At 44.3% G+C, this 17,089-nt stretch overlaps 1 protein-coding gene across 1 annotated transcript in view; it reads left to right on the forward strand.

Moving 5' to 3' along the window:
• Window positions 1-17,089, forward strand: part of LOC137348041 (solute carrier family 15 member 1-like) — a 196,168-nt gene that overhangs the window by 145,998 nt on the left and 33,081 nt on the right. Inside the window, exons 17-20 of the mRNA XM_068013142.1 lie at window positions 5,135-5,305; window positions 5,992-6,038; window positions 8,392-8,526; window positions 14,838-14,955. Coding sequence (XP_067869243.1) covers window positions 5,135-5,305; window positions 5,992-6,038; window positions 8,392-8,526; window positions 14,838-14,955 — 471 coding nt within the window. The remainder of the gene's footprint in view (window positions 1-5,134; window positions 5,306-5,991; window positions 6,039-8,391; window positions 8,527-14,837; window positions 14,956-17,089) is intronic.

Genomic DNA, 17,089 nt, shown 5'->3' on the forward strand with positions numbered 1-17,089 from the left:
AAAATATTATCAAATTCTTCACCTCCAAAGTGGAGAAGTAAGGGCCTTTTTCTTTTTTCTCCTTGTCGTTTGAAGCCACCATTGTGCTCTCGAACCGTCACAGCCACTTCTGCCAATGAGGGAACACAGATGAGAGCTTGGACTGCACGTCAAAATGTGATAGGCCAGGCATAGTCGTCATCATCTTGATCGTCAGTGCAGCGATAGTGGGTGATCAAGGATCCAGGATAGCGTTCCGCAGGCATTATCACACAGACATCATCTAAAGTAATAATGGCAGTGGAAGAAACCAATGCACATTTCATGGGGTGGTGGAAACCTGCAATAACTTCTTCTCTAAGGTTTAAGCAAACCAAACTACCCTTGCATTGGTGTATGAAACAAAAGCTGTGCAGCATTAGCTGCACAAAGGTACAAGGCCTGCTGTGCACAAGCCCCAACATTGTCCGTATTTGACAATCTGCATTACCTGGAGTTCATGACTGAAAGCACAGCGAATTATACCTGGCTATAAAGTAAATGCAGATTCCGTCCTTGTAGCCATTGTAAGATCTCACATTGTCGATCTGCTATTGGAAATCTCTGGAAGAAACACACAGCACCACCTTCTGGATTAGAAACAAGAAATGCTGGAAATGCTCAGCAGGTCTGGCAGCATCTGTGGAGACAGAAGCAGAGTTAACGTTTCAAGTCAGTGACCCTTCTTCAGAACTAGCAGGTATTAGAAATGTGAAAGGTTTTAAGCAAGTAAAGTGGGGGTGGGGCAAGAGATTACAAAAGAGAAGGTGTTGATAGGACAAGGTCACAGAGAATAACTGACCAGAAGGTCATGGAGCAAAGGCAAACGGTATGTTAATGGTCTGGTGAAAGACAAAGCGTTAGTACAGAGAGGGTGTCAATTGACAGAAAAATGAACAACTCTGGCCTCAAGCACAAACATGAAAAAAACAGTGGGTAGGCACAGTAGAAACAAACTAAACAAACTAAAATAAAATAAACAAAGAAAAAAGAAAAAAGAAAAAATAACCAAAAAAAAACTAAAAAGGGGGGCCCGTCATGCTCTGAAATTATTGGACTCAATGTGCAGTCCAGCAGCCTAATCGGTAAATGAGGTGCTGTTCCTCGAGCTTGTGTTGATGTTCGCTGGAACACTGCAGCAATCCCAGGACAGAGATGTGACCATGAGAGCAGGGTTGTGTGTTGAAATGACCAGCAACTGGAAGCTTGGGGTCATGCCTTCGGACTGAGCAGAGGTGTTCCGCAAAGCGGTCACCTAATCTGCGTTTTGTCTCCCCAGTGTAGAGGAGACCACATTGTGAGCAGCAAATACAGTATACGACATTGAAAGAGGTACAATTAAATCGCTGCTTCACCTGAAAGGAGTGTCTGGGGCCTGGGATAGTGAGGAGAGAGGAGGTAAATGGGCAGATATTACACCTCCTGCGATTGCAGGGGAAGATGCCATGGGAAGGGGACGGGGTGGTGGGGGTAATGGAGGAGTGGACCAGGGTGTCACTGAGGGAACGATCCCTTCGGAATGCTGACAGGGGAAGGGAGGGGAAGATGCGTTTGGTAGTGGCATCACGCTGGACGTGACGGAAATGGCGGAGGATGATCCTTTGGATGTGGAGTCTGGTGGGGTGGAAAGTGAAGACAAGGGGAACCCTGTCACGGTTCTGGGAGGGAGGGAAAGGGGTGAGGGTAGAGGTGCAGGGAATGGGCCGGACACGGTTGAGGGCCCTGTCAACCACAGTGGAGGGAAATCCTTGGTTGAGGAGAAAGGCATATCAGAAGCGCTGTCATGGAAGGTTGTATCATCAGACCAGATGCGTCGGAGACGGAGAAGCTGGGAGAATGGAATGGAGTCCTTACAGGAGGCAGGGTGTGAAGAAGTGTAGTCGAGGTAGCTGTGGGAGTCGGTGGGCTTATAATGAATATTAGCAGACAGCCTCTCCCCAGAGATGGAGACAGAGAAGTCGAGGAAGGGAAGGGAAGTGTCGGAGATGGACCATATAAAGGTGAGAGAAGGGTGGAAATTAGGAGCAAAGATGATGATGTTTTCTAGTTCCGGGCGGGAGCAGGAAATGGCACCGATACAGTCATCAATGTACGTGAAAAAGAGTTGAGGGAGGGGTTCTGAGTAGGACTGGAACAAGGAATGTTCGACATATCCCACAAAAAGACAGGCATAAGTAGGACCCATGCGGGTACCTATAGCAATACCCATGGCACTTTCCCCTGCAATCGCAGGTGGTGTAATACCTGCCCATTTACCTCCTCTCTCCTCACTAACCAAGGCCCCAGACACTCCTTTCAGGTGAAGCAGCGATTTACTTTCAATTTAGTATACTGTATTCACTGTTCACAATGTGGTCTCCTCTACACTGGGGAGACCAAACGCAGATTGGGTGACAGTTTTGCAGTCTGAAAGCATGTCCCTGAGCTTCCGGTTGCTCGCCATTTCAACACACCCCCTGCTCTCATGCCCACATGTCTGTCCTGGGATTGCTGCAGTGTTCCAGCAAACATCAACACAAGCTCGAGGAACAGCATCTCATTTACCGATTAGGCTTCTACAGCCTGCTGCACTGAACATTGAGTTCAATAATTTCAGAACATGATGGGCCCCCCTTTTTATTTTTAGTTCTTTTTTCTTTTCTTTTATTTGTTTATTTTATTTTAGTTTGTTACTACTGTGCCTACCCACATTGTTTTTGTGTTTGTGCTTGGGGCCATTTTTCTGTCAATTAACACTCTGTCTGTACTAACGCTTTGTCTTTCACCACACCATTAACATACCGTTTGCCTTTGCTCCACGACCTTCTGGTCAGTTATTGTCTGTGACCTTGTCCTATCAACACCTCTTTTGTTATCTCTTGCCCCACGCCCGCTTTACTCACATAAAACCTTTTACATTTCTAATATTTTCCAGTTCTGATGAAGGGTCACTGACCTGAAACGTTAACTCTACTTCTGTCTCCACAGATGCTGCTGGACCTGCTGAGTATTTCCAGCATTTCTTGTTTTTATTTCAGATTTCCAGCATCTGCAGTATTTTGCTTTTATATTACTACCTTCTGGATTGCTGCTATAAACTGAACCTTTATTATTGACTCCCTCTAGTGGCACACTGCATATACTACACCAAGCATGTACGGTGGCCTCAAATGAACAATCCATTACATATCAAATGAGCAATACACTACAGCCTTGGTCTTGACTTTAGTGGGTCTTCAGTTCTAATCCTCAAGATGTTTCAGCTCATTTAAGGATCTTTGCTGGATTTCTCACCTTAGCGCTGGCAGGCCCCCTCTTGATGATTGGAACCTCAGGAGTGGGAGAAGTGGGAGGGGTGCACTCAGTGAACCCAAACCTTGGACGACGGGTTGGTAGACAGGGATAGGTAGAAAGGGATGGACAGAACTCCTATTCAGCATGAAGTCTGCCCTGAATAGGAGATTCCCCCAAGCTGTCTGTGCCATCTTCACTCATAGCCTCATCCTCTTCATGTCCATTGCTCAAACAAATAATTTGAGAAATAAAGCTCTTTATCCATATCACACATTGATCAACAAAATAATGCTTCAAACAGAAAGAGAATACCAATGTACAACTTGTCACAAACTATTAACATTTAGATGACCTTTGAACTGAGGATCAGAAGTGCCCGTCAATGCCGTGTACCAACAGTAGCGCCTTCTAGTGATTGATGTGAGAGCTGTGAAGCATTTATTAGAAAATTATATAGAATTTTATTGCAAAGAAACAGGCCATTCAATGCAGTAGGTCATGTGTTTCAGTTCCACATGAGCATCTTTTCATCTCACTTCAGCTCACCTGATGAACAAATCCTTCTATTCCTTTCTCCCTCATGTAGTAAGTTCCACATTGTCACCACTCTCAAGGTAAAGGTGTTTCTCCTGAATTCCCACTTGGATTTATTCGTGTCTATCTTATATTGATGGCCCCCAATTTTGGACTTTCCCTCAAGTGGAAGCATCTTCCCTATTGAACCCTTCCATAACTTTAAAGACCTCTATCAAAAGAAAAGAGCCCCAGATTGTTCAGTCTATAAGTGATTAGATAGTCTGAAAAATGTGTAAGGAAATGATGCAAAGAAAGGCAAAGGAAGAAAGCCAATTGGTTTCTGCCAGATTTTAAAACACACACTGTATTCACTCAGACCTCTGGCCAGCACCTTTAGGCAAGGCCAAGACTGATAGGAGGCAGGATGGCGCCTTCTATCCTGATCCATTGAAAACTTCAATGGCCAGTGTCTGCACACATAACTAAGTAGAAAAATTAACTTCTGCTTATAACAATAGTATTTGGTCTGCACTTTGCAATTGTTTCGGCAGCTTACTCCAAAAACCAGACAAATGGGGGCTCTGTACTAAACACTGATTCACTGTCTTGTGCTTCTTGTTGCCTCAGATTTATCATCCATGTAAACCTCACTCCAGTGGCCATTATTATGGATGCCTCTGGACAGTGAATGTCGGAGGCTCACCATCAATGAGGGGTCCTGTAGAGAGCCCCAATCTCTGCTCATCTGATGTCCACACCTGTTCTTTCCAACGAGATTCTTTGGATGGTCATTAGGGGCAGAAATCTGAGCCAACGTTCCCCTCTGTTAATTTAGGGTGTTAGGGCCAATTATAGAACTGCTACTCATTCTGCCTGGCTGAACCAATCTTCACAGGTTAGGGGACAGTAACCTAACAGTTACGATACTGTGACTACCAACTCAAAGGTCATGGATTCAAGTCCCACCATGACGGATTGTGAAATTGAATTCAATAAATCTGATGATCTGTGGTCTAACCCCTAAAAATGACCATGAAAGTTGATGGATTGTTGTTTCAAAAAAACTGTTTCAATCACGCCCTTCAGGGAAGGGAAATGGCTGTCCCTGGCTGCACTGAACTGCATGTGGCTCCAGTCCCACACTATGTGGCTTCCTCTGAAATGCTCTAAAATACCACTTTCACAGGGCAACTAGGGCTTGTGTTGTCTGGTTCAATACCACTCCAGGTGGTCCATTGATTACCACCACAGCCAGCGCTTAACCTACAATGACTAAAAAAATTCAATCTGTTTCCCAGATTGCCTTGACTAACTTGTTACTTTTCAGTTTTCCACCAGTTACCTTGTGCCCATTGATACCTTCACATTACACATCGTTCCAGTAAACTGCTCGGTGCCTCAGCTGCCATTAAACATAAACCTCACAATGGACTCAAAGACCAGCAGTACACTCTTCATGGTGCGAGATTTCAAAACCAGTGAGCTTATTGTCAAACAGGTGAGCAGGAAGAGAAGGTAAAGATAGTGTGACAAAAATGAAGCATTTTTATGACAGATGTATCGCAGTATTGGTTTCTTTCTTTGTCATTGTATATTTGTGGTTAAAACTAGGTTTATTCCCAGGAAGGACCCAGCTTGCCTTGATACCCAAATACCCAGGATATAGATGTTTAGTCTGATGAGGTTTCAGAGGATCAAGCTATTCAATTCTCAAGGGCAATTAGGGATGGGCAATAAATGCTGGCCTAGCCAGCGACACCCACAACCCATGAATGAATAAAAAAACAAATACAAGCATCATGTGGGTTTTATTTGTAGATATGTTTGCTTGACAACTCTTTTTTGACTATGAGACAGCTTTAAATTTCATTGTATTAATTAACTTTTAAAATGTATTTTTCAGTCTGTCTCACAATTTGTGTTGAGGGAGCTTTACAGTGTATCTAAAGCCTGCTGTACCCGCTCTGGGAGTGTTTGATGGACATTGTAGAAGGAGCTTTACTCTGTATCTAACCCGTGCTGGACCTGGCACAGAAGCGTGTGGAACTGTAATAGAAAGTGTTCTTTCTTAATGCTTACAATACCTTGTTGTAATGTGCCAAAACTTCATAAAATGCCCAAATAACTGTGGATTTTCAATCTAATTGTTATAACAATGTTTGTGATTTATTTTTATTCCTGCAGATTCCTGACAGCAATTTGAAGGTTTTGGATAATTCAGCTCTTGTCAGGTATGTTGTTTTCCAAACTTGGATGTGTTGATCGCTGATCATGTGCACTGCAGAAGAGATCTGCATGTATTGGGGCATTGGAGAGGGTATCTGCATGTATTGGGGCATTGGAGAGGGTATCTGCATGTATTGGGGCATTGGAGAGGGTATCTGCATGCCTTGGGGCATTGCAGAAGGGTATCTGCATGTATTGAGGAATTGCAGAGCGTATTTGCATGTATTGGTTCATTACAGAGGGCATCTACATGCATTGGGGCATTGGCAAGAACTTGCATTCACTTGGGCATTGCACAATGTAGCTGCATCTGTAGGAGCAATGTGCTGAGCTGCTAAAATCACTGGAGCAATACACAGGGAAGCTGGATGCACTGAAATAGTTATATCTTGAATTGCATCATCTCAGCCCAAGGACATTGCTACAGGAGTTGCTCAGGGTAGTGTCCTAGGCCCAACCATCCTCACCTGCTTCATCGATGACCTTTCCTCTGTCATAAGATCAGAAGTGGGGATGTTTGCACAGTGTTCTGTACCATGCACAATTCCTCAGATACTGAAGCAGTCCTTGGCCACAAATAGCAAGACCTGATAACATTCAGGCTTGGGCTGATAAGTGGCAAGTAACATTGGCGCCACACAAGTACAAGGCAATGAGCATCTCCCCCTGGCATTTAACAGCATTATCATCACTGAATCCCCCATCATCATCCTGGGGGTTACCATTGACCAGAAACTGAAGTGGACCAGATAAATACTGTGGCTACAAGAGCAGATCAGAGGTTGGGAATTTTGCAGCGAGTAACTCACCTCCTGATACCACAGAGCCTGTCCACTATCTATAAGGCACAATCAAGAGTGTAATGTAATACTCTCCACTTGCCTGGATGATTGCAGCTCCAACAACACTCAAGAAACTTAAAACTATCCAGGACAAAGCAACCTGCTTGGTCAATACCCCATTCACGACCTTAAACATTCACTCCCTCCACCACCAGTGCACAGTGGCCGCTGTGTGTACCACACACAAGATGCACTGAAACAACTCGCCAAGGCTCCTTAGACCGCACCTTCCAAACCTGTGACCATTGCATGAGAACACCACCACCTGCAGGTTCCCCTCTAAGTCACATACCATCCTGACTTGGAACTATATCATCGTTCCTTGACTATTGCTGGGTCAAAATCCTGAAATTCCCTCCCTAACAACACTGTGGCTGTACCTACACCACATGGACTGGAGTGGTTCATGAAGGCGGCTCATAACCACCATCTCAAGGGCAATTAGCGATGGGCAATAAATGCTGGCCTAGCCAGCGATGCTCTCACCCCATGAACAAATATAAAAAATAATTCTCTTTCTTAACCCCCAAGCACTGCATCCAGAGATTAAGCTGTTCCCAAATTTGTGTTCAAGTGCAATTTCATAAATGGTGTATTCCCAGTTATCTCTTAGTGTGCATTGTGTTGAGAGGCTGGGCCATTAATGTCATGCCCCCTCGAGAGCTGTGCATCCAGCTTGGCAGTTTTCTTGTTTTTATTGCATAAGCAAGACTCAGTATCTACAGAGAGGTGAGAAAAAAAAATCCCTGGCCCCACAGCATCACTGGAGTGCCTGCTGCCAAGGTGATGAGTCTGTAGAAACTCCAGGGAGGAGCTTTAAGAGGCCTAAATTTAATATTGTCACATCCATTTTATGTGTGCAATATGGGCACAACAATCACCAATTTAGCAAGGCAAAGGCCTAGCTCCAATCTACTTAGGCATTTGGTCACTGCTAAATTAGTTGGGGCCTATTTTTAAGTGGCCCTGTTGGTAGCTGCCTGAAATTAACAATATTGTTCTGAGGCTCCTGAACCCAGTTCAGACCCAGACTTCTAAAGTTGTTCAGGCCAGTTGGAGCCTGTGTAGTAATGCGAGTGTTTGACTAATATTTTTGGGTCTTCAGCTGCATAATCAACTGTCCTTAGAGGGACCACAGGAGATTACTAAGAAAAGAGGCCCCTAAACTTAGATTTTTTTTTGTAGCGTCTTCCTGTTTCCACAAAACAACTGTGGGGTATTGCACAGCCCTACCTCACCACCAGCCCTCCAACGTATCACCTCCCCATCCCCCTCCTGGGTTTTTCCCATGGGCCTCAGTGCAAGTCGAGCCACAGGGCATCTGATTGGAGCTGGCTACTTGCAGGAATTATGATGATTAGGCCCAAGGGTGAATGTAGATGGCTAACGTACCTTCAATGTAGCCAATGTGGTGGGCAGCAGCATTAAGAGAAGCTTATTAACGACCTACTGATTAGACCTAAAGGATTGCCCTGTTTATGAGGTGTTGCACATTAATGGAATGTATCATCTGCAGGATATTTCCTGTGTTGGAAACTCCAGATCCCAGTAGCAACAGAACTCTGAGACTGACGTGCAAACCAAATGCTGTTAATGATCTGGATGTGAGGCCATCAATCCCAACACCCTATGCACCTGTAGAACTTGGCAGGTGAGAAATGCGCAATGCATGCACTTGGGGAATTAGTAATACCTGATTCTCAGTTCTAATTCCCTCTCTAACTACTCGGATTGTTACTGGCACTGGAAGCTGGTTTCAGTCTTCTGTTTAAATCTTTTGCTCTCCTGATATCCAGGGCCCTTTTCCATCACTGACATTTCCTGTAACCTAGTTTCTCTTTTTTCTACAATCCTCCCAGCGCTCTCCATTCTTTATCCTGTAAGTTTTGTGTAGCTTGCATTTCCTCTCATTCCCATTTTACTTGCCTTATTCAGACAGTTTTGAGGACAGTTTAGTTTGTATTTGTTTCTCTACATCAACAGTAATTGTTTGAATGCTGTTTCATGTTTCCTCAAAAGAGGTATCTTTCATTAATACTTCCCATTTAGTTAGTTTGCCTCTCATTGCTTTCAGTGTTACCTGTTCAAGTCTCTGCTTCTGACCGGTGATAATCTGAAATGTCATATTGTGCTCTCTGGACTTCCAAACTGCATTAGTTTTCTGATAGAATGTTATCCTGGCAATTGTAGGAATTATAGGGTTTAAGTTAATTGGCAGGGGGATGGGCACCAGAGTATAGAAGTAGAAAAGAGAATTAAGGTGCACAAAGTGAGAGCGTTGGACAGTACTAGAGAAGGGAGTAGTTCCGTATTAGATAGTAGCGACTGAGAAGGACTACAAGGAATGCAAAGACAGGATTACAATGCATGTATGTAAATGCAGAAAGTTTGGTGAATAAGGTTGGTGAGCTATGAGCAGAAATAGCAGTATGGGAATGATGTAATGGCAATAATGGAAACATGGCTTAAAAATGGTGACGACTGGCTGCATAATATACAAAAATATAAAGTGTTCAGAAAAGATAGAGAAGGAAAAAAGGGAGGTGGGGTGGTAGTACTGATTAAGGAAGATATTATGGTGTTGGAAAGAGGGAAGCCCTTGAGGGAGCAAGTAGAGAATCCATTTGGTTAGAATTGAGAAGCGAAAAGCGTATGATCATGCGACTGGGGTATTCTATCGGTCTCCAAATAGTGAGAGAGATAGAGGAGTAATCCTGCAGGGAAATCACAGAGATGTGTAAGAACAATAGGGTGGTGATATTGGGGGACTTTAATTACCCAAATATCAATTGGGATAATGTTAAAGTAAAGAGTAAGGAGGGGGAGGAATTTCTGAAATGTGTTCAGGAGAACTTCCTTGATCAGTATGTTCTCCATCCAACTAAAAAGGAGACATTGCTGGATCTGGTGCTGGGAAATGAGGTGGGCCAAGTAGATCAAGTGGAGGTGCACTTGAATAAGAGTGATCATTGTATAATAAGGTTTAGACTAGTAATGCAGAAAAGCAAGGAATGAAATAAGGTGGAACGTCTAGGTTGAAAGAGGGCTAATTTCAATGTGAAAGGATCCAGCCTGGATTAAATGGAACAAAAGATTGACATGAAAAACTGTAAGGGAACAATAGGTTATCTTTAAGGAAGAGATGCTTCATGTACAGGCTAGGTACATTCCAACAAGGGCAAAAAGGTAGGAGAACCAAAGCCAGGGCTCCTTGGATGACTAGGGAGATAGAGATTATGATAAAACAAAACAAAGAGATGCATGCCATGTGAATTCTTAAGTGAGAACAAGGCTAAATATAATAGGTTCAGAGGGAAGGTAAAGAGGAAGATACAACTGGCAAAGAGAGAATATGAGAATAGAATGGCAGTCAACATAAAAGGGAACCCAAAACCTTCTACCGGCATATAAATAGGAAGCAGGTAATAAGAGGTGGAGTGGGGCTTATTAGGGACAAAGAGGTTAATATATGCAGAGCAAGGCTAGAATACTTAATGAGTCCTTTGTGTTGCTGTTTACAAAGGAAGAGGAATCTGGCAAAATATCGATAGAAGTGGAGATGGATAGGATAAAAATTGAGAGGGAGAAGGTACTGAAAATGCTGCCTATGCTTAGATTAGATAAGTCACCTGGTCTGGATGGCTTGCATCCCAGGTTGCGAAAGGAAATGGGGGTGGACATAACGGAAGGGCTTGCCTTAATATTCCAGTCTTCTCTAGATATGGGGGAGGTGCCAGAGGATTAGAGAGCTGCAAATGTTGACACTCTTATTCAAGAAAGGGTGTCAGGACAGTCCTAGCAACTACAGGCTGGTCAGTTTGACATCAGTGGACATAGCTGCTAGACTGGGTCTGCGGCAGGGGGTGAGGGAACCAACAAGAGGGAAAAACATACTTGACCTCATTCTCACCAATCTGCCTGCCACAGATGCATCTGTCCATGACAGTATTGGTAGGAGTGACCATCGCACAGTCTTTGTGGAGACAAAGTCTTGTCTTCACATTGAGGATACCCTCCATTGTGTTGTGTGGCACTACCACCATGCTAAATGGGATAGATTTCAAACAGAACTAGCAATGCAAAACTGGGCATCCATGAGGCGCTGTGGGCCATCAGCATCAGCAGAGTTGTACTCAACCACAATCTGCAACCTCAAGGCCCGGCATATCCCCCACTCTACCATTACCATCAAGCCGGGGGATCAACCCTGGTTCAATGAAGAGTGCAGGAGGGCGTACCAGGAGCAGCACCAGGTATACCTCCAAATGAGGTGTCAACCTGGTGAAGCTACAACCCAGGACTACTTGCATGCCAAACAGCGTAAGCAGCATGCAATAGATAGAGCTAAGCAATCCCACAACCAACGGATCAGATCAAAGCTCTGCAATCCTGCCACATTCAGTCATGAATGGTGGAGAACAATTAAACAACTAACTGGAGGAGGTGGCTCCACAAATATCCCCATCCTCAATGGGGGAGCCCAGCATATCAGCGCGAAAGATAAGTCTGAAGCATTTGCAACAATCTTCAGCCAGAAGTGCCGACTGGATGATCTATCTTGGCCTCCTCCCAAAGTCCCCAGCATCACAGATGCCAGTCTTCAGCCAACTTGATTCGCTCTGCATGATATCAACAAACGACTGAAGGCACTGGATACGGCAAAGGCTACGGGCCCTGTCAACATACCGGCAATAGCACTGAAGACCTATGCTCCAGAACTTGCTGTGCCCCTAGCCAAGCTGTTCCAATACAGCTACAACACTGGCCCAAAAAGCAGGACAAATCCAACCCAGCCAATTACCACCCCATCAGTCTACTCTCAATCATCAGTAAAGTTATGGAAGGCGTAATTGACGGTGCTATCAAGTGGCACTTGCTTAGCAATAACCTGCTCAATGACGCTCAGTTTGGGTTCTGCCAGGGCCACTCAACTCCTGACCTCAGTACAGCCTTGGTTCAAACATGGACAAAAGAGCTGAACTCAAGAGGTGAGGTGAGAGTGACTGTCCTTGACATCAAGGCAGCATTTGACCAAGTATGGCATCAAGGAGCCCTAGCAAAACTGGAGTCAATGGGAATGAGGGGGAAAACTCTCCATTGGTTAGAATTGTACCTAGCACAAAGGAAGATGGTTGTGGTTGTTGGAGGCCAATCTTCTCAGCTCCAGGACATCACTGCAGGAGTTCCTCAGGGTAGTGTCCTAGGCCCAACCATCTTCAGCTGCTTCATCAATGACCTTCCTTCAATCATAAGGTCAGAAGTGGGAATGTTCAGTGATGATTGCACAATGTTCAGCACCATTCGCGACTCCTCAGATACTGAAGCAGTCCGTGTAGAAATTCAGCAAGACCAGGCTTGGGCTGATAAGTGGCAAGTAACATTCATGCCACACAAGTGCCAGGCAAATACCATCTCCAGCAAGAAAGAATCTGACCATCTCCCCTTGACATTCAATGGCATTACAATCACTGAATCCCCCACTATCAACATCCTAGGGGTTACCATTGACCAGAAACTGAACTGGAGTAGCCATATAAATACCATGGCTACAAGAGCAGTTCAGAGGCTAGGAATTCTGCTGAAAGTAACTCACCTCCCGACTCCCCAAAGCCTGTCCATCTACAAGGCATAAGTCAGGAGTATGATGCAATACTGTCCACTTGCCTGGATGGGTGCAACTCCAACAACACTCAAGAAACTCGACACCAACCAGGACAAAGCAGCCCACTTGATTGGCACCCCGTTCACAAACATTCACTCCCTCCACCACCGATGCGCAGTGGCAGCAGTGTGTACCATCTACAAGATGCATTGCAGCAATGCACCAAGGCTACTTAGGCGGCACCTTCCAAACCCACAACCTCTACCACCAAGAAGGACAAGGGCAGCAGATGCGTGGGAATATTATCACCTGCAAGTTCCCCTCCAAGCCACAGACCATCCTGACTTGGAACTATATCGCTGTTCCTTCACTGCTGATGGGTCAAAATCCTGGAACTCCCTTCCTAATAGCACTGTGTGTGTACCTACCCCACATGGACTGCAGCGGTTCAAGAAGGCAGCTCACTACCTTTTCAAGGGCAATTAGGGATGACCAATAAATGCTGGCCTGGTCAGCAATGCTGACATCCCATGAAACGAATAAAAAAAAGGTTTTAGAAACATTAATCATGGAAAAGTATCAACAGGCACTTGGAGAGGTTTGAGTTAATTATATGGATTTTAAGGGAGTGTTTGATAAAGTACCACATAAAAGGCTGGCTAACTAAATTGAAGCTCATGGAGTAGGAAGGTCAGTGTCCAATTGGGTAAAAAATTGGCTTAAGGACAGAGGTAAATGTTAATTTTTCAGACTGGAGGATGGTAGACAGTGGTGTTCCCCAAGGTCAGTGCTAGGGCCACTGCTTTTTTTGCTATATATAAATGACTTGTATCTTGGAATACAGAGTATAATTTCAAAATTTGCTGCTGATACCAAACTTGAAAGAGTGGCAAACAATGAGGATGATACGAATTGCCTGCAACAGGGCATAGATAGGCTAGCAGAATGGACAATTGGCAAATGGAATTTGAAACAGAGAAGTGTGATATAATGCATTTTGACATTTTAGGCGGTGGATTTTGAGTGGGTGGGTGCTGTCTTGAGTTAGGAACTCTCCCACTGTTCCAGATGCGAAGCCTGGGCTACTTGAACTCCTAGGCTTCATTTAAATACCGCTAGGTTTTTTTCTACCTATTCCAATCAGCGTCGGCAGAAAATTACATGGCCCAGAAGTTATGCGGGAAACGCGGCAAGATCGGGGATTCAGTGGTTCTGTTGAATTTAGTGGCAGGCCCTCATAATAATTTGTCGCTTCAGTTTTCCCATCTGGCAGATGGACAAAACAATGGGCTGCCTGGCTGCAGGTGGGAAACTAAGCAGCAGGAGGACACACCCAGGGAACCTTAGGGACAGACTTGAGAGGGAAGAATGAGAGATCTGGGCTTGTTGGAGAAAGGTCACCGATCACGATGGAGAGAGAGAGAGATGCCATGAAGGGCAGAGGGGAGGCCAAATGATGGGCTAGCAGAGGAGAATTCCTTTTCCTCCTGGCCCACAAGGAGTGCTGGAAAAGACAATACCTGCTTAAACTGGCAGCTCCAGCCTCTATTTTCCTGCCTCTTTTCCTGAGCCCTGGTAAACTTCTGCAGCAACTGTTACATTGCAACCAGGCTCCAATTTCACTGCGGGGGGTGGGTGGGGGGAGCCTGATTTTAATTTTTTAATGAAGTTTTCTGCCTCTCAATGGCAGTACACTCACATGGCTTGAAACCTGCCACCATAATATTGGGTTGGAAACACGTTCCCCATTTACTACCCTGCTCCCCCAACCCGTTTCGACTCATCGTGGGAGTGGGGTGGGGTGTTATTGCTGAGGCTCATGTCAACATTTAAGAATGGGTTGGAGAAGTGGATGATGGAAAGGGGACGAAAGGGATATGGTAACAGGGTGAGCACATGGGTCCAGGATTATTGCTCATGCAGAGGAGACACAACAGCATAGACTGGTTGGGCCAAACAGTCTGTTTCTGTTGCACTTTCTATGTAGTTCTATGTAATACACGAAACCCCAGATGTACACAGACAGACAAAGATACACACACATAAACATGTGCAACTACATACATTCCAAGATATACACACAAATAATATACACAAATGTACAAATAAACATACATATATGCAGAAACAATAGATAGGTGAGCACAAACAATACACACACACTCGCACATACTCACTCACACCCACACATTAACACGCATACACAAACACTCAAACTCAAACACACACAAATGAGTGAAATTTTTCCCTCTGAATGGATGCCAATTCTGTACAGTAAGAGCCCTTGGACCACCATCACACAGGCTATTATTACTCTTGGGCTCTGATGTAATTATGTGTTATGTGTTCCTTTGCCTTAGGTGCTCTTTACAGCTATCAGGAGTTGGGCCTAATTTTATCCATGTTGAAGGAGAGGTTGACCTGAAGGATGGGGGTGTTTATACAATTGCTCTCTATCAAGCTAATCACACAGAGAATGTAAGTATGGCAGAGGGGACAGTGAGCACAATTCCCACCCAATATAGTGGGCTGCCTCAACAATTGACATCTAGCATATATTTCCTGTGACCTCGAATGGAACTCTCATATCTTCTCCATTCCTAAAGATGCTTCCAAGAAGTTTGGTTTCCTTCTTCATACGAAACATTCTTTAGAAATATTACTCTTTATAAAGCCCAAGCTCACGCGAGACTTGAATACTGCTCGCCTATCTCGGGATGCTTTTCTAACATCTGTCACAGTCCACGGCATGATATGAGGAAAGGCCAGTATTTGATAGGGTTGTTTCACCTCTACCCTCCAATATCTGTGGTGATCTTTCTCGGTTCCCATATGATCTTTCTTATCTTCCCTATATTATCTTTACTGTTGTGGTTATTGTTCCTTTAATCCATAGTAACCTTTAAAGGGGAAATGGATAAATATTTGAAGACGAGAAGAATTAAATGTAAATGCAGGATGGAACTAATTGGATAGCTTTTTCAGAGAGCTGGCACAGGCATAATGGACCAAATGGCCTCCTTCTCTGTTGTAACGTCCTATTATTTTATTATAAACTCTTTGTTATTCCTCCAAAGCAGTAAATACTGTACATCTTAATCAAGTAGCCCATGGCAGTTGTCCTGGTCTAGAATCACAGAATTGTTACAGTGCAGAAGGAGGCATCGTGTCCGCATCGGCTCTCTCAAAGAGCAACTCCCTCAGTTCCATTCCCCTGCCTTCTCCCCAGAACCCTGCACATTCTTCCCTTTCATATAACTGTCTAATTCCCTTTTTGAATGCTTCAGTTGAACCTGCCTCTGTCACATTCTCAGGCAGCGCATTCCAGACCTTAACCACTCGCTGTGTGAAAAAGTTTTTCCTCATGTTACTTTTCCTTCTCTTACTCAATCCCTCAAATCTACACCCTCTCATTCTCGATCCTTTCACTAGTGGGAACAGTTTCTCTCTATCTGCTCTGGCCAGACCCCCTCATGATTTTGAACACCTCTATCAAATCACCTCTCAGCCTTCTCTTCTCCAAGGAAAACAGTCCTAACTTCTCCAATCTATCTTCATAACTGAAATTCCTCATCCCTGAAACCATTCTCGTGAATCTCTTCTGTACTCTCTCTACAATGTCCTCACGTCTTTCCTAAAGTGCGGTTCCCAGAATTGGATGCAATACTCCAGCTGAGGCCGACTAGTGCCATGTCCAAGTTCAACATAATTTCCTTGCTCTTGTACTCTATGCCCATATTAATAAAGCCCAGGATACTGTAGGCTTTATTAACCACGCTCTCAACCTGCCACCTTCAATGACTTATGTACATATACACCTAGGTCCCCCTGTTCCTGCATCTCCTTTAGAATTGTACCCTTTATTCTATATTGTCTCTCCATGTTCCTCCTACCAAAATGAATCACTTCACATTTCTCGGCATTGAACTTCATCTGCCACCTGTCTGCCCATTCCACCAACTTGTCTATGTCCTTTTAAAGTTCTACACTATCCTCCTCATAGTTCACAATGCTTCCAAGTTTCGTATCATCTGCAAACTTTGAAATTATGCCCTTTACACCAAGGTCTAAGTCATTAATAGATATCAGGAAAAGCAAGGGTTCCAACACTGATCGCTGGGGAACTCCACTACAAACCTTTCTCCAGCCTGAAAAACATCCATTAACCAATACTCTTTGTTTCCTGTCACTCAGCCAGTTTCATATCCATGTTGCTACAGTCCCTTTTATTCCATGAGCTACAAGTTTGCTCACATGTCTGTTGTGTGGCACTATATCAAATGCCTTTTGAAAGTTCATGTAGACCACATCAACTACATTGCCCTCATCAACCCTCTCTGTTGCCTCCTCAAAAAACTCCAGCAAGTTAGTTAAACATGATTTTCCCATAAGAAATCCATGCTGGCTTTCCTTAATTAACTTACATTTGTCCATGTGACTATTGATTTTGTCCCGAATTATTTTTTCAAGAGGTTTTCCCACCACCAAAGTTAAACTGACCGGCCTGTAGTTGCTGGGCTTATCTTTACACCCTTTTTGAACAAGGGCGTACCGTTTGCAATTCTCCAGTCCTCTGGCATCACCCAGAGCGGCACAGTGGCGCAGTGGTTAG

The sequence above is a fragment of the Heterodontus francisci genome, chromosome 33 (genome assembly GCF_036365525.1).
Source record: "Heterodontus francisci isolate sHetFra1 chromosome 33, sHetFra1.hap1, whole genome shotgun sequence".
In the NCBI taxonomy this organism is placed as follows: Eukaryota; Metazoa; Chordata; class Chondrichthyes; order Heterodontiformes; family Heterodontidae; genus Heterodontus; species Heterodontus francisci.